The sequence below is a fragment of the Cornus florida genome, unplaced genomic scaffold (assembly GCF_030987335.1).
Source record: "Cornus florida cultivar Cherokee Brave unplaced genomic scaffold, ASM3098733v1 CherokeeBrave_3.0.0_Hap2_Chr03, whole genome shotgun sequence".
Taxonomy (NCBI): Eukaryota; Viridiplantae; Streptophyta; class Magnoliopsida; order Cornales; family Cornaceae; genus Cornus; species Cornus florida.
In genome coordinates, this window is record NW_026775573.1 from 52,097,119 (window position 1) to 52,117,365 (window position 20,247).

Consider the following 20,247-nt stretch of genomic DNA (forward strand, 5'->3'; position numbering starts at 1 on the left):
ATATTAGCTCCAAAATAAAATAAAAATAGCGTATAAGCAGTTTCTCATTTTTAGAACACAAAGGGCCCAAGATAAGATGGGTATAGCAGCAAAAAATTAGCAGCAAATATTATAAAATGCTGTTAAAAAATCAATTTTAAAAGCACTTTATTAAAAATGCCGCCAGAAGTAAAAAAATGCCGCCGACATTTATTATTATTATTATTCAGTTTTTTATTTTTCTTTTTTCATTTTTCATTTTTCATTTTCCAATTTCCAATCACTCCTCACTTTCTCTCTCTAACCCCAATCCTTTCTCTCTCTAGTTCGACTCAGACTCTCTCTCTATCCCCAATCCTTTCTCGTCGCTCCTCACTTTATCTCTCTACCCCACTCCTTTCTCTATCTAGCTCGACTCAGACTGGTCTCTCCTCGCTCCCCGCTCTTCAATGGAGATCTTGATCTACCAAAATTATACTGCGAACACAGTCCCGGTTGGAGTTTGATTTGGGAGCCAAATCGACATCTGATTCGCCAAAACAGGCCAACAATCATCGACATTATCTCCATTTTTGTTCACTCGCAAGTAAATTTCACAGCTCATTTTTTGTTTGAATTCATTATTTTATTATTAATTGGGGATTAATGTTATTTCTCACTTTCTCTCTCCACTCCCGTTCTTCAATCTTCTCTCTCTACTCTCGCTCCTCACTTCTTCACTCATCACTATTTCTCCTATATCAGACTGCGAACCCTAGGTTTTCACTCTTCATCATAATTTGTTTTTATTGGATTTCATGCTCAATTAGGCATTGATGTTTGTATATACAGTAGTGCATTAGCACAATCTTCTAATTTTCAACACCAGCTCGTCATTCTTCTTCCTTTTTGTGACCAGCATTAGCATTGTTCATCATAGGTTATCTGATTTCAGTATCTGATTTTTTTTATTGGTAGCAATTTTCAATTCTTTTGGCAATCTAAAAATCGCCACAATTTGGATTCCAATGAATGGCACTCAAAGCTGGCCATAGTTTACTTGTTCATAAGGTTGCATTAAGTTTTCTAATCATTCAATTCTATCCATAATCAAAGTTCTTTGACAACTTGAACTTGTATGTATGTAGTTTATGTTGAGTATGCGCAGCGGAATGGTTGTGGAATATAATATAGATAGATAACCTAGAGGATTGTAAATATATTTAACTTGTTCTTCTATCCAATTTTTAATTATTTTAATTTTACTAAAATAAAACTAAAATCAAACCATAAAGCAAAAATAAAGTGCAAGTAAAGTAAATAGAGTTTAAGACACCAGGATTTTATCGAGGAAACCCCAATCGGTAAAATAGACCAATTGTAATAGGAAAAACCTCATTGGACTTTACAATCCTGAGATAAACAATCCACTATGTTTGAAGCAAAGTATACCGAACTTTGACTCAGTCTCACACCCTATCGTTCTACCAAAAACCAATTGCTGACAATCCTTGGCTTTGCAACTCCCCCGTCCAACAGCTCTCGACCTCAAACTTACTCTTGATCTCTGTAGAAGAGTTGTAGGTAGATTAGACAACACTCCACAAATGCTCTGACCCCTTCAAAGTGTGATCGCTTCACCCCTTTGTTTCTGGATCTGAATTTGACGAAGAACGAATGAATTTTGCTTTTCTGGAATTTCTGAATCTTCGATTATGCTCCAATTCCGTTGAGATACAGAACAACACTACTAAATCACTCTTGTGTTTATGTGTGTGCTCTCAAAAATAAAATCAGAAAATCAGATAGATTTTCTGAATAAAAATATCTCTCAAAAGGCTCTCAATTAGATTTGAATTTTTTTATGCAAAAGCTACGTATAAAAATATCTCTTAAAAGGCTTTCTCAAAATATAGAATTGATGTTCCTTAAATCCATGAATAAACCTATGTGTATGATAAGGTTTATATAGAGTTTAGAATGTCCTAGTCCCTCCGAAAATATGGAAAAATTCGTGCATAGGACTTGGTACAATTCTAGACCAACTAGAAAAGAAATCAGAAACAAGAAACTGAAATTGTAACCTGAACAGGACTTCTTGAACCAGTTCAAGGGTGCTAAACCGGTTCAAGATTGGCAATAAGAATTCGAAACCAATCTTGAAGGCCTTGAACCGGTTCAATGGAGCTGAATCGGTTCAAGTCTAACAGACTTGAATTTTCAGGTTGAACTTGGTAAAAACCTTGTTTTGGAATTTCTGAAAATATACCAAGTATGGAATGTGTCCTAACCTTTTTAGATTCCTTCCTAAAGTGTTATTCTTACCTTTCTCGAATGATCTCAGTCATGGTAAACTTTGAACAAACTTCCAATTCCGCAGTCGCTGTCGATCCCGATATAGTAACTTGAAATTACAACCCGATTAGGACTTGTTTTGACACCGAAAGTTGCCAAAATATATATCTCACAATCTCCCCCTTTGGCAATTTCGTGACAAAACCTAAAAACAACATGTAATCTACCCAAGCGGAAAAAAACGGAACTCTTCTTGAACATCATGAAGCTTCAACACTTGTAACAACTTGTAATCTGCACATCAGCTCAACAAAACTATTTGTGAAGCTTAATTAAGAAAGATAAACAAGCAACATTTATCAATATATGAATATCAATATATATATATATATATATATATATATATATATATGTCCCCCTCAATTCTAGAAACTCTCCCCCTCAAATATGCACACTTCTCCCCCTTTTTATTACAAATTGACAGATAAAGCTTAACAAAGAAAGAAAAGAAATAATGTGGAAGAATTAGCAAGAAGAGAGATCAAAACTATCATCCATGCATAAGATATGGCAATAATCACAAAAAATTGATGATATATAGTAGCAATAGAACCAAAAACAAGTATCCAAGATGACACATGTTCCATCCACAAGATATATAGAACCAAACATGCTCAAAATCATACACATGATATCTCCATCCAATCAAAAACAAAAATTCCTAATAAAAACTAAATGGAAAATCTTTTTGGATTATTTTTTTATTTTTTAATTTTTTTTTCATTTTTCTGATATTTGAACAAAAAATATGATATAACAATTTCCATTAATTTCAAGCATATATGAGATCCAAAAATTTCTGAAGAATTCAAGAGAATTTTAAAACACAATTTTTAGACACCACAAATTATTCAATCAAATCAATTCTCAAGCATGCAATCATAACATGAAATTCAACTTGCAATTTTATAAAAAATTAGAAATTTGCCTAACAAGTTCACATGTGTGTATATGTGTGCAATCTAATTTCATCAAATTTCAATCAAATCACATTAATTAACTGTCTAAATCATATTGATCGAAAAGCATCAAAATAAGATTGTTTTGAGCAAACTTTTCTAAGCAAGACGGCTTTTACTCTAAAGAGTAGACACCAATTCCCTATTTTGACTTGTCTCCTCTTTTATTTTTACTCAATTAGCTCCTCTTTAAAGTCTAGTAGGAGCTTTCGAACTAGTCTCAATAGGTAGCATTTTCCTTAGCAAAGATTTTCAGCATTCTTTTGATTTTTCTTTTCTTTTCATGCTGAAATTTCATCATTTTTTTTTTATATATACACATGCTCATTTTTTATTTTTTATTTTTTATTTTTAAAACAATAACCTTATACCTTTTATGAGCAATGTGACCTAGTCAACTTCACAATGATTTTCAATTAAATTTCTCAGAGTTGGACTAGTGCACATGAAAAATATGAACTCAAGAGGCTCATCTCTAAAAAGAAATAAACAAAGCAAATTGTCTTTCAACATATAGATTACACATCAAGAACCTTTTCATCAAATAATCATGTGTCCCCAATTTGCATTCAAAAATAATTAATTCAAGAGAAATAATTATCACTCGTGTATTGACCAGAAAAATATGTTCATCACTTTTTCATGAAAGAAAAACAACCTAAATCTTAAACTTCAAGATATGGTCCAATGGAAATAAGATATTTATCAAAGTATAGTCCATGACCATAAAATCTTTTTAGCTTTTTACTCTGAGGGTTTTGCACCCAATGACCTATTGGAAACAAATTCTATGGTATCAAAAGGCACATACAGTTTCAAATCCTCTTTCTTCACCCAAACAGCTTTCACTTTCAACTTTTGATGAGAATTTTTAGGAACATCAAGAACATTCTTTTTCTTATGTGAATTCCTTTTAGCACAATTTTTTATAGATTTATTTCATTATTTTGCTTTCTAGCATGAAACTTATTTTGTACAAAGGAATTATAACCATGAAAATCAGAACAAGAATTATCCATTTTCTTTTTATAACAATAGTGTTGACTATGTCCAGTTTTACCACAATAAGAACAATAAACCACCTTGGACACATTCTTAGCATGCATAGGCTCAACAAAAAGTTTAGGCTTAACAATAGGCACATTCAAGTTCATGGGTTTAACAAAAACAATTTGACCCTTTTTACTAGATGAAGCCTCAATACAATCTACTCGAGTTTCATCACCTACATGTTTACCAACACTAACCATCTTATCAAGCTTAATCTGTCCAGAATTAAAGGCAATTAATTTCTCTTGAGATTTTTTCAATTTAGGTTCAAGAAAAATAATTTTAGCAACAAGAGATTCTCTAACAGAATTAGCTTGACTTATCTCGCTCTCGAGAATTTTTACTTTACCTTAAAGATTCTGAATTTCAACTTTGATCTCCTCAAGCAATTTCTGTTTTTGCTTATTCTCCTTCTTCAAGGTATCATTCTCCTTTTTCATCAACTCTAGTTCCTCAGACTGCTTCTGACTAGCATTTAACATTGCCTCAAAGATTTTCAATGTATTGTTTTCACTTAGTTCTCCTTCAATTTTTTTATCATCTGAATCATAAGAACCAACCTTGCTTAATGTCCCAAATTTGATAAAATCTCCTACACAAAAAGAAGAATTATTAGCAGTATCATTATCAACATTAGCAAGAAAAGTATTAGAAGTATCTTTCTTATTTTTCTTCTCTTTAAATTTAGAAGGATCTCCTTTACTAAATTTTTTATTCTTTCTATTTTTAAAAAGTCTTCCATATCTTTTAGATAAATGAGAAAGTTCCTCATCCGAACTTAAATCATTAAAAACAAGATCCAAGTCACCCTCATTCATAGGATTTTCCATTATGAATTTTTGAAAAAAAAAATAATAATTTTATTTTTCAAAAAAAATTCCACAAGGATTAACTCAATGTATAGAGGATGACTCTTATACCACTTGTTGAGTGTTTGTACGGCGGAATGATTGTGGAATATAATATGGATAGATAACCTAGAAGATGGTAAATATATTTAACTTATTCTTTTATCCAATTTTTACTTATTTTAATTTTACTGAAATAAAACTAAAATCAGACCATAAAGCAAAAATAAAGTGCAAGTAAAGCAAATAGAGTTTGAGAAATGACACCAGAATTTTATCGAGGAAATCCCAATTGGTAGAATAGACCAATTGTATCAGGAAAAACCTCGTTGGACTTTGCAGTCCTGAGATAAACGATCTACTATGTTTGAAGTAAAGTATACCGAACTTTGACTCGGTCTCACACCCTATTGTTCTACCAAAAACCACTTGCTGACAATCTCTGGCTTTGCGACTCCCCCGTCTAACAGCTCTCTACCTCAGACTTACTTTTGATCTCTGTAGAAGAGTTGCAGGTAGATCAAACAACACTCCACGAAGGCTCTTACCCCTTCAAAGTGTGATCGCTTCACCCCTTTTCTTCTAAATCTGAATTTGACGAAGAACGAATGAATTTTGCATTTCCGGAATTTCTAAATCTTCGATTATGCTCTAATTCCGATGAGATAGAGAACAACGCTACTAAATCACTCTTGTGTTTATGTGTGTGTTCTCAAAAATAAAATCAGAAAATTAGATTGATTTTTTGAATAAAAATATCTCTCAAAAGGCTCTCAAATAGATTTGAAATTTTTTATGCAAAAGCCACGTATAAAAATCTCTCTCAAAAGGCTTTCTCAAAATATATAATTGATGTTCCTTAAGGTCATAAATAAACCTATGTATATGACATGGTTTATATAGAGTTTAGAATGTCCTAGTCCCTCTGAAGATATGGAAAAATTCATGCATAGGACTTGGTACAATTCTAGACCAACTAGGAAAGAAATCAAAAACAGGAAACTGAAATTGTAACCTGAATAGGACTTCTTTAACCGGTTCAAGGGTGTTGAACCAGTTCAAGATTGGCAGTAAGAATTCGAAGCCAATCTTGAAGGCCTTAAACCGGTTCAATGGGGTTGAACCGGTTCAAGTCTAGCAGACTTGAATTTTCAGGTTAAACTTGGTAAAAACCTTGTTTTGGAAATTTCTGAAAATATACCAAGTATGGAATATGTCCTAACCTTTTTAAATTCCTTCCTAAAGTGTCGTTCTTACCTTTCTCGAATAATCTTAGTCATGATAACTTTGAACAACCTTCCAATTCCGCAGTCGCTGTCGATCCCGATATAGTAACTTGAAATTACAACTTGACTAGGACTTGTTTTGACACCGAAAGTTGCCAATATATAAAATATATATTTTTCACAATCTTCCCAAAATATATATCTCACAGTTTACACCTCACCCAGCATCCTCACTTCCCTTCCCCCCCATCCTTTCCTCCTATAAACTCTAATCTATTTCCTCTTAGATGTGGTTATTAGTTTACAGATTATGCTGTATATGAGACAATAATATAACTTATTTCCTCACTAAATTAGCAACGGATTGTACCCTATTCTTCATTAAGCAACTATGATAATAAAAGTATTTCCAGTAATAAGTTGGTTTTTTATATTCTCAGTATATTTTACTGTGTGTGAGCTTAGGTAGTAAAGTATATTGCAGCTAGCATCGGAGACTTCACTTAAACTTGAAGAATTAATGCGGTAAAGGTGAAAACAGAATGGGATGGGAGGGGACAGAAGGGGAAGGAGAGATCATAATTTTATGCCTTAGTTGACTCTTTTACATGAAGCTACTAATTTCATGTATCATGCTTGCATGTACTCTATAACCTACTTGCCTTTGTAGTTTCTTCAATCACATTGCTTATAGTTGCCACTTTAAGGACACAAATATGGATAGGAGTTGGATTCACAAATCAAGGTACATTTTTTAGAATACTGTTCCTTTTTGGATTTTTCATTTTCTAATGCAGCTAAAGAGGGGATGATCTTATGTCCATGCACTAAGTGTAGCAATTACTTTTGGAAGAATCATCAAGAAGTATTAAATCATATTATTGCAGATGGATTTCTTAATAATTACACATGTTGGGTGTTCTATGGGGAGAGAATCTCTTCAAGAGATGTTAATAACGTAATAGAGCGTGAGGTCTTAGACATACAAGGGATGTTACATGATGCATTTGGAGTTAGAAGTCTTAACAATGAGGTGGATGATCCGATGTATAAAGCCACCGAGAGACCCAATTTAGATGTTACGAAGTTTTTTAAGTTGGTAGAAGAAGCTGAAATGGAATTATACTCGGGATGTAAGCAGCTCACAAAGCTCTCATTTATTGTTCGGCTGTTTCATATAAATTGTCTTGGTGGATGGACCAATAAGTCATTCACAATGTTACTTGAGTTGTTAAAAGAAGCATTTCCAGATGGTGAAAGATTACCAAAGTCTTTTTATGAGACCAAAAAGATTATTGGAGACTTAGGCTTAGATTATAAAAAAATTGATGCTTGTCCTAATGATTGCATGTTATATTGGAAGAAGACAGTCAATCACGATTCTTGTGCAACATGTGGTATTTCAAGATGGAAAACATTTTCTGATGATGAGGCATCATCTTCCTCCGTTAAGGTTCGAAAAGTTCCTGCCAAGGTACTATATCACTTTCCTTTAATACCAAGGCTTCAAAGGTTGTTCATGTCATCAAAAACATCAAGTGAAATGAAATGGCATGCCGAAGGGCGTATAAATGATAGGATCCTTAAGTACCCTACTGATTCTAGTGCATGGAAAACTTTTGACTATGAGCACCCTGACTGACAGATTCAATCCCTTTAAGACCATGAGCACATCCCACAACACGTAGCCTATTATTCTGATCCTATACAACGTGTCCCGGAAGATCTGCATGAAGCAACCAAATTTTATCATGTCACTACTCATTCCAGGACCTCGAGAGCTAGGAATTGATGTGTATTTACAACCTTTGATAGAAGAGTTAAAGGAATTATGGGAGGTTGGTGTGGACACATTTGATGCAATAAGTAATGCCATGTTTAAAATGAAAGTGGCAGTGCTTTGGACTATTAGTGATTTTCTAGCATCTACAGACTTCAAAAAGCTCGATTTGCACTAGTACTTTGTCACTTGGAAAGGATTTTTCCACCATCCTTTTTTGACATAATGGTGCATTTGACCGTTCATGTAGCAGGGGAGTTAAGACTTGGTGGACTTGTACACTATCAAAATATGTATCCCATTGAGAGGTATGTATTAATTATTGAGGTAATTAATTTTCATATGATGCACTTTGAATTGTAATCAAACATATTTAAGATTAATTCAATTATATACTTATAGGTACTTATGTAGACTTAAGGGTTATGTACGTAATAGAAGTTATCTAGAGGGATCAATTGCTAAAGGATACCTAGCTGAAGAATGCCTAACATTTTGGTCTAGGTACTTGCATGGTGTTAAGACAAGGCTAAGTCGACCAATAAGGAATTTTGAGGGTAATGATGTTGACTTAGGAAGAATGTTCCCATTAAGGGGTCGTCCTCTTGGAAAGACTAGCATGGTCGTGTTGAAATGGATGACATTAACGCAAGCACACCAATATGTATTGTCCAACTGTGAAGCAATTGCCCCATTTCAGATGTAAGTTGATTGTTTAATGCTATAAAAATGTCTTAGCAATGTAATTATATAATATGACTTACAAGCCTTATGTAAAATCCAAAAAACATAAAGATGAAATTATGGCAAACAATCGTAGAGCACGACCAAGGGAAGTACAACGCATGCATAATGCAACATTTCTGAATTGGTTCAAGAATCATGTAAGAATTTGACGTTGTTGACCTTAATTGTCATATTTGTTTAATTATATAACTCTAACAAGTGGGTGTTAAATAATATTTCTTATAACAAAACAGGTAAGTCAACTAGTAGATGCTGGTCATGAGGATATTTCCGATGAAATAAGATTGATGGCTCGTGGTCCTTATAATGTTGCAAAAAGATATAAAGGATATATTGTAAATGGATATCGATTTCACACGAAAGATCTTGAGAAAATAAGAAAAACACAAAATAGTGGAGTTATTGTCACTGCAAAAACATCAAGCTTCTTGAGTTCAAGAGATAGGAACCTTATTGACGGAGATGTCACTTATTACGACGCTCTGAATGATATAATTCAAGTAACATATTCTGCACATTTGAAGGTTGTATTGTTTAGGTGCAATTAAGTGTATGTGGATTACTAAAAGAAGTAAGGTAACAATACAACCCATGAATGACGTAACATTTTCCTCATTGGGGCTTTAATTCTATTTACTTTTGTTAATAAATCGGTAAGATGTATACTTTGGCCGCGATGCTTACATGCTTTTGAATATAGCTTTTACTACAATATTTAATCCTCTTTGTAATATTCAAAAAATTTAAACATGTCATTCTCATAAAATACTCCATCGGGATTTGAAACCTAAGAATTTGCTTATAGATATCGACAACAAGGTCTTGAAGTTTGCTGACTTTGGATTGGCCAGTGCATTTGGTGTTCCTCTTAGGACCTACAGTGGCAAGGTATTTCACTGCTCATTACTATTATTCTTACATTTGTCCTTATAAGAAATCATGTTTATGAAATTTGGTTATGTTCTATTTTCCTTAATGTTGGCTTGGTAGTTTGGAGTGATGTTAAGATTTTTCCTTCATGGGCACCTAGATGTTTCCTGCATACCAAAAATTCTTTCTCTTTTATTGATTTTAGCAAGAAAAGTTGTAACATTTTCAGGAAATATGTGGTGTACTACAAAAGGCAAATGTACCAAGGGCTCCATGACTAATGGAGCACATGGGACACTACACCAGCAACCTCATATGGTCCAACCCAGTTCTAATGGATAATTAAGGCCATCTCAAAATTGTAGTACTGCTGAAACTTTCAAGTTTCAACGTATATATAAATGTGTGTGTATATATATACACATTATACACACACAAGATACTAGCTAGAGTTTTTATTATTATTATTATTATTTATTTATCAAACAGTATTGTCCTTTTCTTTGTGCTTGAAATTCTAAAGGTAAAAAATTAGTTTTCATGAGGAGAGTAATCATATTCTGTTTGTCTTTGATGTTCTGTGTAGAGTGATGCTCTATTTCATTTAGTTACATTGAAACTGCTAGGGCCATTATTGATCCTCGCCATATAGCAATACATGTACCAAGAGTTTAAATTGTAATGTATTTACTTTTGTTTAATGTGATGCCTAATACCTTATATGCTGCATTTCTTAAAGATGATCTTATTTCAATGGATTTTAAATTAGTGCTTTAAAGTTGAAGCAAATGCAGAGATAGATGCCAATTGAATGACATAATTATCTCATTTTTTACTGTTAAAATTTTCAGAAAATATGAGGCATAATAAGAAAGCCAAATGTATTAAGGGTGTCATGACTAGTGAGGTACAATAGTCACTTCAGCAGCAATGGGTTCATCAGGTTGGCTCCATGCAAACACAACACACTGGCTTTGTGCAAACTCTATGTTGAAAACTGTGGCTCAAATTTGCCAACTCAGCATTGATTACATCATCCATTACTTCATCAACTTGGCAGCCAAGGTGAGTGTTCAAGAAGCTGTTATAGTGCCATGTGTGGTCAACAAGAATATACTTGATCAGCAAACATATGTTGATGATGTTTTGGCTATAAATAGCCTTTGCTCCACTTGGTTTTTTCGCATCCTGGGATCATCAGTTGAGTATAGTTGAGTGAATTTGTAGTATTATTTGGAGTGAGAGATTTTAGGTGTAATTGGGTTTTGGGTGTGAGCCATTTTGCCTTGTATCTCTTTATTTCCAAAGTGAAATATTGTTCTATCTTCTCTCCATGGATGTAGGCATAGCCGAACCACGTAAATCCTTATCTCGTTTGTGTGTGTGCTATTTTATTTTCTTGTCATTAATTTTCTTTTTGTTCTTATAAACTCCTTTTCGATCCTTATTTCATAACAAACTGGTATCAGAGCTCGGGTTCGTATATTGTGTACAGATACTGTTCACAAATACAGTACTATTCGCCGAGAAATTTTTTGGGGATTTTTTTAAGATGTCGACCAGATACGAAATTGAGAAATTTAATAACAAGATTAGCTTCAGTCTTTGGCGCATTAAGATGCAGTCCCTGCTGACTCAGCAAGGTCTAAAAAAGGTGTTGTTCGGGAAGGACAAGTTGCCAACAACTATATCCAATGAAGACAAAGATGAGGTTGATGAAAAGGCGCGCAGTGTGATTATTTTGAATCTAGCTGATGAGGTGCTGCGTGAAGTTATTGATGAAGACACGGCGGCAAAGTTATGGCTGAAATTAGAAAGTCTGTATATGACAAAGTCTTTCACCAACAGACTCTACCTGAAATAGAGACTCTACACCCTTTGTATGAAGGAAGGTGTGCCTCTTAAGAAGCATATTGATAATTTCAATTCTATTACTATGGATTTGAAAAAATACTGATATTAAAATTGATGATGAGGATTAAGCCCTTATTTTGTTGTGTTCTTTGCTCTATGGAAAAGACACTATTAGTATGGAGAATATTAAATCCTCATTGAACTCTCAGGAGTTGAGCAAAAAGGTGTCTGGGAATATTGGAGATGAAGAGGCCGATGGTCTATTTGTAAGAGGCAAAAGTGAGACAAAGAGTTCTGGTAGTAGGGGCAAATCTAGATCTCATAAAAATGTGGAATGTTACTACTGTCACAAGATAGAGCACATCATCAAGCATTGTCCCAAACTAAAGGCAAATAATGGGAATGGCAAAGAGAAGGTTCAAGAAGCAGCTTATGTGGCAACTACTACAACGAGTGATTCGGAAAGTGACGAATATGTTCTCATAACAACCTTATGTTCATGTATGTCATTTAATGATGGTTGGATTCTTGATTCTGGTTGTTCCGTTTATATGTGTCCCAGTAAGGATTCGTTCTCTTCCTATAAAGAGGTGAAATGTGGTTTGATTTTGACTGCAGATAGAAAAACTTTCAAAATTTTGAGAATTGGAACAATCAAGATCAAGATGCACAATAGGTTGGTGAGACCATTGTCCGATGTGTGACATGTACCGGATCTGAAGATGAATCTTATTTCAGTAGGTGTGCTAGACTCCAAAGGTTACAAGGTTGTAACAGAGGGTGGAACAATGATGGTCGTGATGGATTCTCTTGTGGTGCTACAGGGCACCAAGGTGAAAATTTTGTATCTTCTCCAACGGAATACAGTAATAGGTGGAGCTACTACAGGATCTTCTACAGTTTGCAGAAATTTGCGTTCGGGTCTTAGCAAAAGAAGAGTTAGAAAGAGGAGTTATGATCCTAGTTCTCAAAAGGGTTGTGAGGGGACTACACAATATGGTAGGAAAATGAAATCCTTTTTTAGATGGCAACCGAAATTGCAGCAGTTCTTGATAAGCGCTAAAAAGTGCGCATTTAAACCCCGTAATCTTAAATGTTCTAGAACCTTATTCTATCTTATTTTCGTTTTAGATTAATTTCATGTTATTTCCCTTTTCAGACACTTATCCCTGAAATAAGTCAATTCAGCTGAATTAGAGCATTAAAAGAAGTAATCTCAAGCCTAGTGGAAGAAAGGAGCAAAGTGGTGAAAAAACCTTCAATGATCGATCGAACCAAGCTATGATCGATCACACTGTGATCGTTCCAACCCTGTTATGATGGATCGAGCCCTTTGTCCTTATCCTCAGGAAAATTTCCTGTTCGATCAATCCAATCTTTCTTCTGATCGATCAAACCCTTTTGATCTTATCCTCACCTTCCACTTTTGTCATTTTCATAAAATTATCTCAGCCTTGTCCTTATCCAAAAAATGTACCGCTATGGTTTGATCAATTCGAGCAACTATGTGATCGATCGAACTGCCTCAAATTGCGTGAAAAACAGAGTTCAAGCCAAATTAAAGGTGTACTCGTGGTGCAATCATTTGGAGGTCCTAGTGCACGAGATCTGACAATTGGGTGAAACATTTGAGCTACCTATATAAGGATTTTGGCTATTTTGAGTAAGAGATGTTAGTTAGAGAAAGAGACTTGGCTAGAGATTAGAGATAGAAACATACAATTTGGGAAAGTTCTTCCACTCGTCTAGGGTTTCTACCAAGAACACAAGATGAAGAGGATGAATTCTACTATGGAAATAGCCCTTGAGGGTTGGATGACAACATCAATGAGTGGCTAAACCATTCTCTTGGGACTAAAGATAGCCCTAAGCATGCCTCATAGACTTTGATATTTTATAATTAATGGGGATTTGTGTTGTATTTCTTGTCTTGACATCTTATATTTATAAATCTTGTTTCTACAATGATTTATGTAGTTTAATACTTCCAATTGATCATTTAATTCTATCTATATGTCTATGTATGCTAGAATGAATGTTCATGTGTTTATCTCTAGATTTTGTGACATTGATGCATGTCTATGTGTGTTGATATTATAAATCTAGTGATGGTCAAGGCATGGTGCTTAAATGGATTACTCTTGTGGTTTATTTGATGGTTCATAATTATTTCTTGATGGATTGTGCCACCTTCTTAGTTTAATTAGTTTAATTTTCATGTCATTAGCTTAGTTATAGTGTAATTGCCTTACTTTCTTAGATAGGTGGACAATCCATTCTTATTATTTGATGTTCCATGCTTATGAATGCAAGTGGTATATTTCTCTAACCTAATGAGTGTGCATTAATTGTGAACTTATGGATGGATTAATGGCTTAATTTGATATGTTGTGCTATTCACTAGATTGATTAGACAATGTATGCTTAGTTGGCCATCCATGTTTAATATTTCAATTAATGGCACACACTTTCATTTACAACACACAATCCCCCTAATCCATCAAATATTGAATGTCTAGGAAGGTAGTGCTTAATGGTGAACTCTATGACCCAAGACCTTTCTCTCATATATTTTCTCTATTTCTAGCTTGTTGCTTACTTACATTATTTTAAGTGAACCATTAGTTTAATCAAATCAAATCATCTTTTGATCATTCGACCTACTAATCCATTATTGATTCCAAGAATACCGCTCCTTTCCCTTGGGATGATCCATACTTACTCTAGCTACATTAATAGTTAGTAGTGGTAGTGACATTCTATAAATTCAAACTTGGCCACACTACATTTTACCACACTTTGTGCTTTGGTATTTGACACACACCAATCCTTATAGGGAGGCAGACCTATGAGGACAGGTGCGATATTGACTTGCAATAATCTTGGTGGCAATGAGATAGTCCATTCGAGTGCCATTAAGATACATAGGAGGTAAGTAGTTGGTCACAATAGAGATGCAAAAAAAAGCCAAGGACGTCCTATTCTCTGCAAGGGTGAGAAGATGACTTTTCATTACCAGCCGGTGGTTTGTGGGTGGTTGGAGAAGGTTGCTGAAGGAGATGTCAAACTTAGAGTTTCTGAGGGTAAGGGTTTAAAGTTTGATAGAAATACTGGAGGTATACTTGTGGCTGCGCAAGACATGCATGGGTTGAAGAATAAAAGGCCAAGGGTTAAGTTTGAGAATGACTTACACTTAACTAAAATTCTCAATTAATTTGTTTTGTGGAGAAGACAAATTATTTAGCAGAGATACAATGGCTCATTTGAATTTTTGCCAATGTGGAGATTTGTTGAAAACTGTGGCTCAAATTTGCCAACTCAGCATTGATTACATCATCCATTACTTCATCAACTTGGCAGCCAAGGTGAGTGTTCAAGAAGCTGTTATAGTGTCATGCGTGGTCAACAAGAATATGCTTGATCAGCAAGCATATGTTGATGATGTTTTGGCTATAAATTGGCTTTTTGCTCCACTTGGTTTATGGTATCCTGGGATCATCAGTTGAGTATAGTTGAGTGAATTTGTAGTATCATTTGGAGTGAAAGGTTTTGGGTGTAATTGGGTTTTGGGTGTGAGCCACTTTGCTTTGTATCTCTTTATTTCCATAGTCAAATATTATTTTGTCTTCTCCCCGAGGACATAGGCATAGCCGAACTACATAAATCCTTGTCTCGTTGTGTGTGCTATTTTATTTTCTTGTCATTAATTTTCTCTTTGTTCTCATAAACTCCTATTTGATCCTTATTTTATAACACTCTACATACGAGTTCCATACAAAAACAACAATTTTTACCTACACAAAATCAGTCTACCTCCAGTCTGGAACAGTCAATCCCTTCTCAAAATTTCAGTACTACTGAAACTGGAGGTATATGAATCTTTGAACATTATTTCAATAAAATCCATCTTGATTTTTGTAAGATTACTCATTTTCTTAAGTAACCACTCATGTAATATAATCATCAAGGATACAACAAAAGACTCATGGAGACACTAGGTGCCCTGACATATGGGGCAGATCTGAGGAAGATTGTACGTTTGTTGCTTTTAATGAATTGGGCAGTCCATTGAGGAAAAAGGCAGAATTTTGGGTCAATTTCTGGGTACTATAGCACGAAGCAGCGAGCTACTACCCTTGCATTTTACAGATTGGAGGAATTTACCTGATCGTTTTAAAGAGGAGGTCTGGAAGATGGTCTTGGTATGAAGCATTGTGTCAATTTGTTTATTAATACTAGTGGACGCACCAACACAGTTTATACTTTGTAGCTCCAACTAAGTTTGTTTTATGTGTTTTGAATTTGTGGCAGGAAAAGTTTATCATTCTAGAGTATGCTAAATCATGGGTACTGAAATCGACTGGTAGGAAATGGAGTAACTTTAAATCTAATTTGAAGAGAAAACATTACAAGAAACATGCGACTGATGCAGAGTGACTGACAGATCGTGATGATTGAGTTCTGCCAGAGCAGTGGTATTACCTAATTCAATTTTGGAACTCAGACAAAGGACAGGTGTAAAGCACACATTCCCTTTTTGATTTCTCTTATCTTTCTCTAAATAATGTTTTAACATGTTTTTCTTAGTTTTAGGAGCGTAACAATACTAATACTATCAGTCGTTCTAAGCAAAAATATACTCACATAGCAAGGTCAAAAAGCTTTATGCGAATACGCGAAGAAGAGGTAAGTTATTTTGTGCATTATGCTTATGTGATAATATTTTGGTAGTCTAATTTCCAAATAATTATTCTGAACTTTAATGTTAATTATTTATTTGAGGATAGCGTAAGAAGAGGCCTAATGGAGAGGAACCAACTCGGACAGAGATGTATATCCTAACGCACACGCAGAAGAATGGACAACCAATGGATGAAGCATCTGCAAAAATTATTATTGTAAGATATGTTCGTGGAATTTGGACTTTGTAGTGGACTCTTTTTTCATAATAATACATATAAGATTAAATTGTTGCTTACTTTATATTGTGGTTGTATAATGCAAACATTTGCCCTTTTTTTTTATGTAGAAACAGCTTAAAGAATATGCAACTCAGCAACCAGAAACTTCACAACGTGGTGCTGCTAGAGATGGCATCTTTTCCCAAGTAGTTGGCGAAGATAGACATGGCCTAGTTCGCACATATGGCTTAGGTCCCTCTCCGTCAGATATTTGGGGCACAACACCTAGTTGTGTGAAGTCAATGAAGATGGCTTCAGAGGGTAGAAAGGCTTGTGAAGAAGAAGTTCATGATTTAAAAGAAGTGCAAAAATTGAAGCAACTAATAATTGGATTGCAAGGCCGGATGGATGCTAGTGATAACCAAAATCAACTGGCTACACATACTGAGCAATATACCACTCAAACTGCCCCCACCAATACTCATCAGGTAACTTCATAGACAAATGATAAATTTCAAAAGCTTCCTTATCTTTTTATCATTACAACAGTTTTTCCTGTAAATGCCAAGGGCCTTGTTATATGGTCTAATGATGAATTTACCATTTACAACAGTCTTTCTGGGTTCAATGATATATTGATTTTTCTAGGAAAAGTACTGGACTTTTTTAGCAATTTTCTTCTGCTTTGAGATATTGTAGAATGAGGGCCATTTCTGGTTTTGTGATTTTCTAGATATTACTGCAATTTCAATTCCTCAAAACAAAGTTATGGGTTTGGGTTTCTATTATTTAATTCATCAAAGTTGATATTTTTGGTTGTTGGCCTCTATTTTCACAACAAACAATGTTATTACATTGTTCATATGTTTCATCATGACAGGAAGCTTTTCAGCATCTTATATAGTATGTTTTAGCATTCTCATCATTCTGAAGATAAATATGTGACTGGCTGATATGTGCTATCTGACTGCAGATCTATGGGTATAGAATGTCGTTCTAGTGTATACAAATTTTAATCTTCTCATCATATATTTCTTCATTGGCTGCAGGGCTTCCTTTTTTGTGCATTTGATGTGCCTGGCATTGGTTGCTTTGGTTTCTCATTGGTAATGGCATGGGATAATCTTCTACTACTACTGTCTTCAGGTGAGAAGTGAGTAATATTTGCCTCCATTAAATTGTACTAAGGTTAAGCTTGGTGGTATTAGAAATTTAGAATAGTGTGCTGATTATTTTACAATGAGATCATTTTAATTTTGACACGATATAATTTGTGCATTATTGACAATGAAATCATTCTAAGCTTGGTAGTATTAGAAATTTAGAATAGTGTGATGAATCTCTTGACAGTATGTGGGGTGCAGAGGGAACTGAACTTCCCTCACAATCAGTTTTCATTTTTCAATGGTGATGGGATTTAATTGCAGTTTTCTCTGAAAGTAGTGTTTCCTTATGCTCAAAGCAGGTTTGAATTTGTTGTTGTGGCCTTAGCCTCAACCAGATTTCTTCTGTCAACTCTGTCCTAATGTGGTTGTTGCTTTGTGATCTCTTACTGGAGATATGTTGTTCTTTTAGCCAAAAAAAAAAAAAAAGTATCACATAAAATAAAAGAGAAGGTATTTTTTTTTTTTTGGTAGGAACGAGATTTCTGTTGAAATGATTAGCTTGGTTTCTAATAAGTTAAATGTTTTATTTCAGGTTGTACAAGGATGATACTTGAAGGATAACAAGGATGATATATGGAGTCTCTCTCTCTTTTTACAAGGCAAGGAGTGTCAGAAGTTAGATTAGTAGACGGACACTAAAAAAATTGTATGGTTGAGGCATTTTTTTTTTTTTGTCAAGGATGATATATGGATTAAATATTCTATGGTTGAGATTTTTTTTTTTTATTTTTTTGTCACTAAAAAAATTGTTTCATTTAAATATATTGTTATAACCTTTAAAAATAAGTGTCATTATTGTGGATTGGATTTATTAATTAGTAAATTTGGTTTATGAAATGGATTGATGTTGATTATAAAAATTTGATTTTTTTAAAAAAAAAATTGTTTCATTTACATTTATTGTTATAATAACCTTTAAAAATAAGTGTCATTTTTTGCGACTTTTATATTTTTTGCCATATGTTTTTCATATATGGCAGCAGATACAATTGCTGCCATGCCTATCGCAGCACAGGTTATGAAAGCAAATACAAATGCTGCCATAAATGTTGCTAAGTAGTTATGGCAGCATTTTTTTTTTACTTTTGACAGCAAATAAAAGTGTTGTTGGAGACCATAATTGTTGTAGTGGAGTTTAGAAAGGCTCATATATACGCAATCTTATTTCTACATTCTGAGAGACTATTTCTCATTTTGAACCCTTATGGATGCGCCAAGATAGTTAACACTAAACAGTGAAGGGTTGTGAGTTCAACCCAAAGTGTGACAATACATCCTTGCTAAGTTATGTCAGCATATGCATATATTCATTCTCTATGTCATTAAATAAGGTGTTTCTGCCCGTGCACGACTTTAAGAAAGTGTATCTTAAACATGTAATATTGAATCATAGGACACCTTAACAAAATGCAAAATGGAGCTTGTAGAACATTTCATACAAGAAGACATTCTTCTACCACACGCTAATTTCAAATTCTGGGATATTATCAGTTTGGACCTAAATCACATAAAGCGAGAGAGAGAGAGCGAAAGTGAATTTGAGTGACGGAGCGTGAGAGCGGCATAATTAAATCATGAGTAGTGATAATTTAAACGAAAGAGCGCGCAGAGCTAGCGTGAGAGCGACACTAAATTATGTAACTTATGTTTGGACATTTCATTACAAATACTACAATTAAGAAGCCAAAAACATATGACCTCATTATATGACATCTATATAATCACCCACCCCTGCCGTGGCTATTCGAGGTACTTCCAATATAATGAATTGCCATTTACACCTGCAAGGAAAACCCACCATCACTAAATAACAATGTGTGTGTGTCGATAAACATAAGAGTAACTACAAAGAAGAATAATAGGGACCTTTTGTTGGAATGTCATTGAGAATAACGGCAAGAACAGATTTCTCATGCAAGGAGAAATTTTCAAAATTTGGATTTATGCCAGAAACATCTAATAATGGAAGCTATTTATTTAATAAGACAATTAATTGACCAATGTAGGAGAAAGCAAAATAAAAGATATACATATGGTTTTTTATTGACTGAGAAAAAGTATATGGTGGACAGGTAGAGTGCTAAGAGATATAATTTGGTGGGCTTTAAAAAAAAAAAAAATTGTATACAAATAATAAAGATTATCTAGGATATGTATATGAATACAAAACTAGGTTTGTTCTACATCTCTTACAACGAGGGTTGGGTGTTACAAAAAACATTGTGTAACTACCATCTAAAACAACTACTCTACAAAACCTAACCTCTTCCGGTACGTAATCAAGAATTATATCACTTCAATGGTTAATTTCTATAAAAATTCAGAAATTTTGGGCTTAGAATAAATAAAATAATCAACTTAAACAACTTGCTTGAGGTTGGAAAAAGTTTGTTAGCGAAATCAATTCAAAATTTCCCCCATCTACCTCTCATATTTTACTTATGTTACATTTGGGGAATGATGCCATTGGAATGTGCTTCAACTTTAATAAATTTTCATATTTAAGTGTTGGTAAAATATATGCTTAATGTGA

General features: G+C 34.1%; 1 protein-coding gene across 7 annotated transcripts; it reads left to right on the plus strand.

The window, feature by feature from the left end:
* The first annotated feature begins 247 nt into the window (after positions 1-247).
* LOC132300523 (uncharacterized) lies at positions 248-18,438 on the plus strand. 7 transcript variants are annotated; one of them, XM_059797634.1, is made up of 9 exons: positions 250-565; positions 9,729-9,811; positions 10,645-15,849; positions 15,959-16,162; positions 16,235-16,333; positions 16,435-16,545; positions 16,677-17,036; positions 17,598-17,694; positions 18,247-18,438. In XM_059797634.1, exons 5-9 carry the CDS (start codon positions 16,313-16,315, stop codon positions 18,273-18,275), a joined length of 618 nt encoding a protein of 205 aa, XP_059653617.1. In that variant the 5' UTR covers positions 250-565; positions 9,729-9,811; positions 10,645-15,849; positions 15,959-16,162; positions 16,235-16,312; the 3' UTR covers positions 18,276-18,438. The 7 variants fall into 7 exon arrangements, with proteins under 7 accessions (XP_059653621.1, XP_059653622.1, XP_059653617.1 ...); XM_059797636.1 differs by having other exon boundaries at positions 16,241-16,333; XM_059797635.1 differs by having other exon boundaries at positions 10,645-15,516; positions 15,616-15,849; positions 15,959-16,333.
* Positions 18,439-20,247: the final 1,809 nt, after the last annotated feature.

What these genes read in the sequence shown, in the direction of transcription:
- LOC132300523 (XM_059797638.1), top strand. Translation starts at nt 16,313, where the DNA reads ATGCGAATACGCGAAGAAGAG. An exon ending in CCCCCACCAATACTCATCAG is followed by an intron (nt 17,037 to 17,597) that starts GTAACTTCATAG and finishes CATTGGCTGCAG; the next exon opens with GGCTTCCTTTTTTGTGCATT. An exon ending in CTACTGTCTTCAGGTGAGAA is followed by an intron (nt 17,702 to 18,246) that starts GTGAGTAATATT and finishes GTTTTATTTCAG; the next exon opens with GTTGTACAAGGATGATACTT.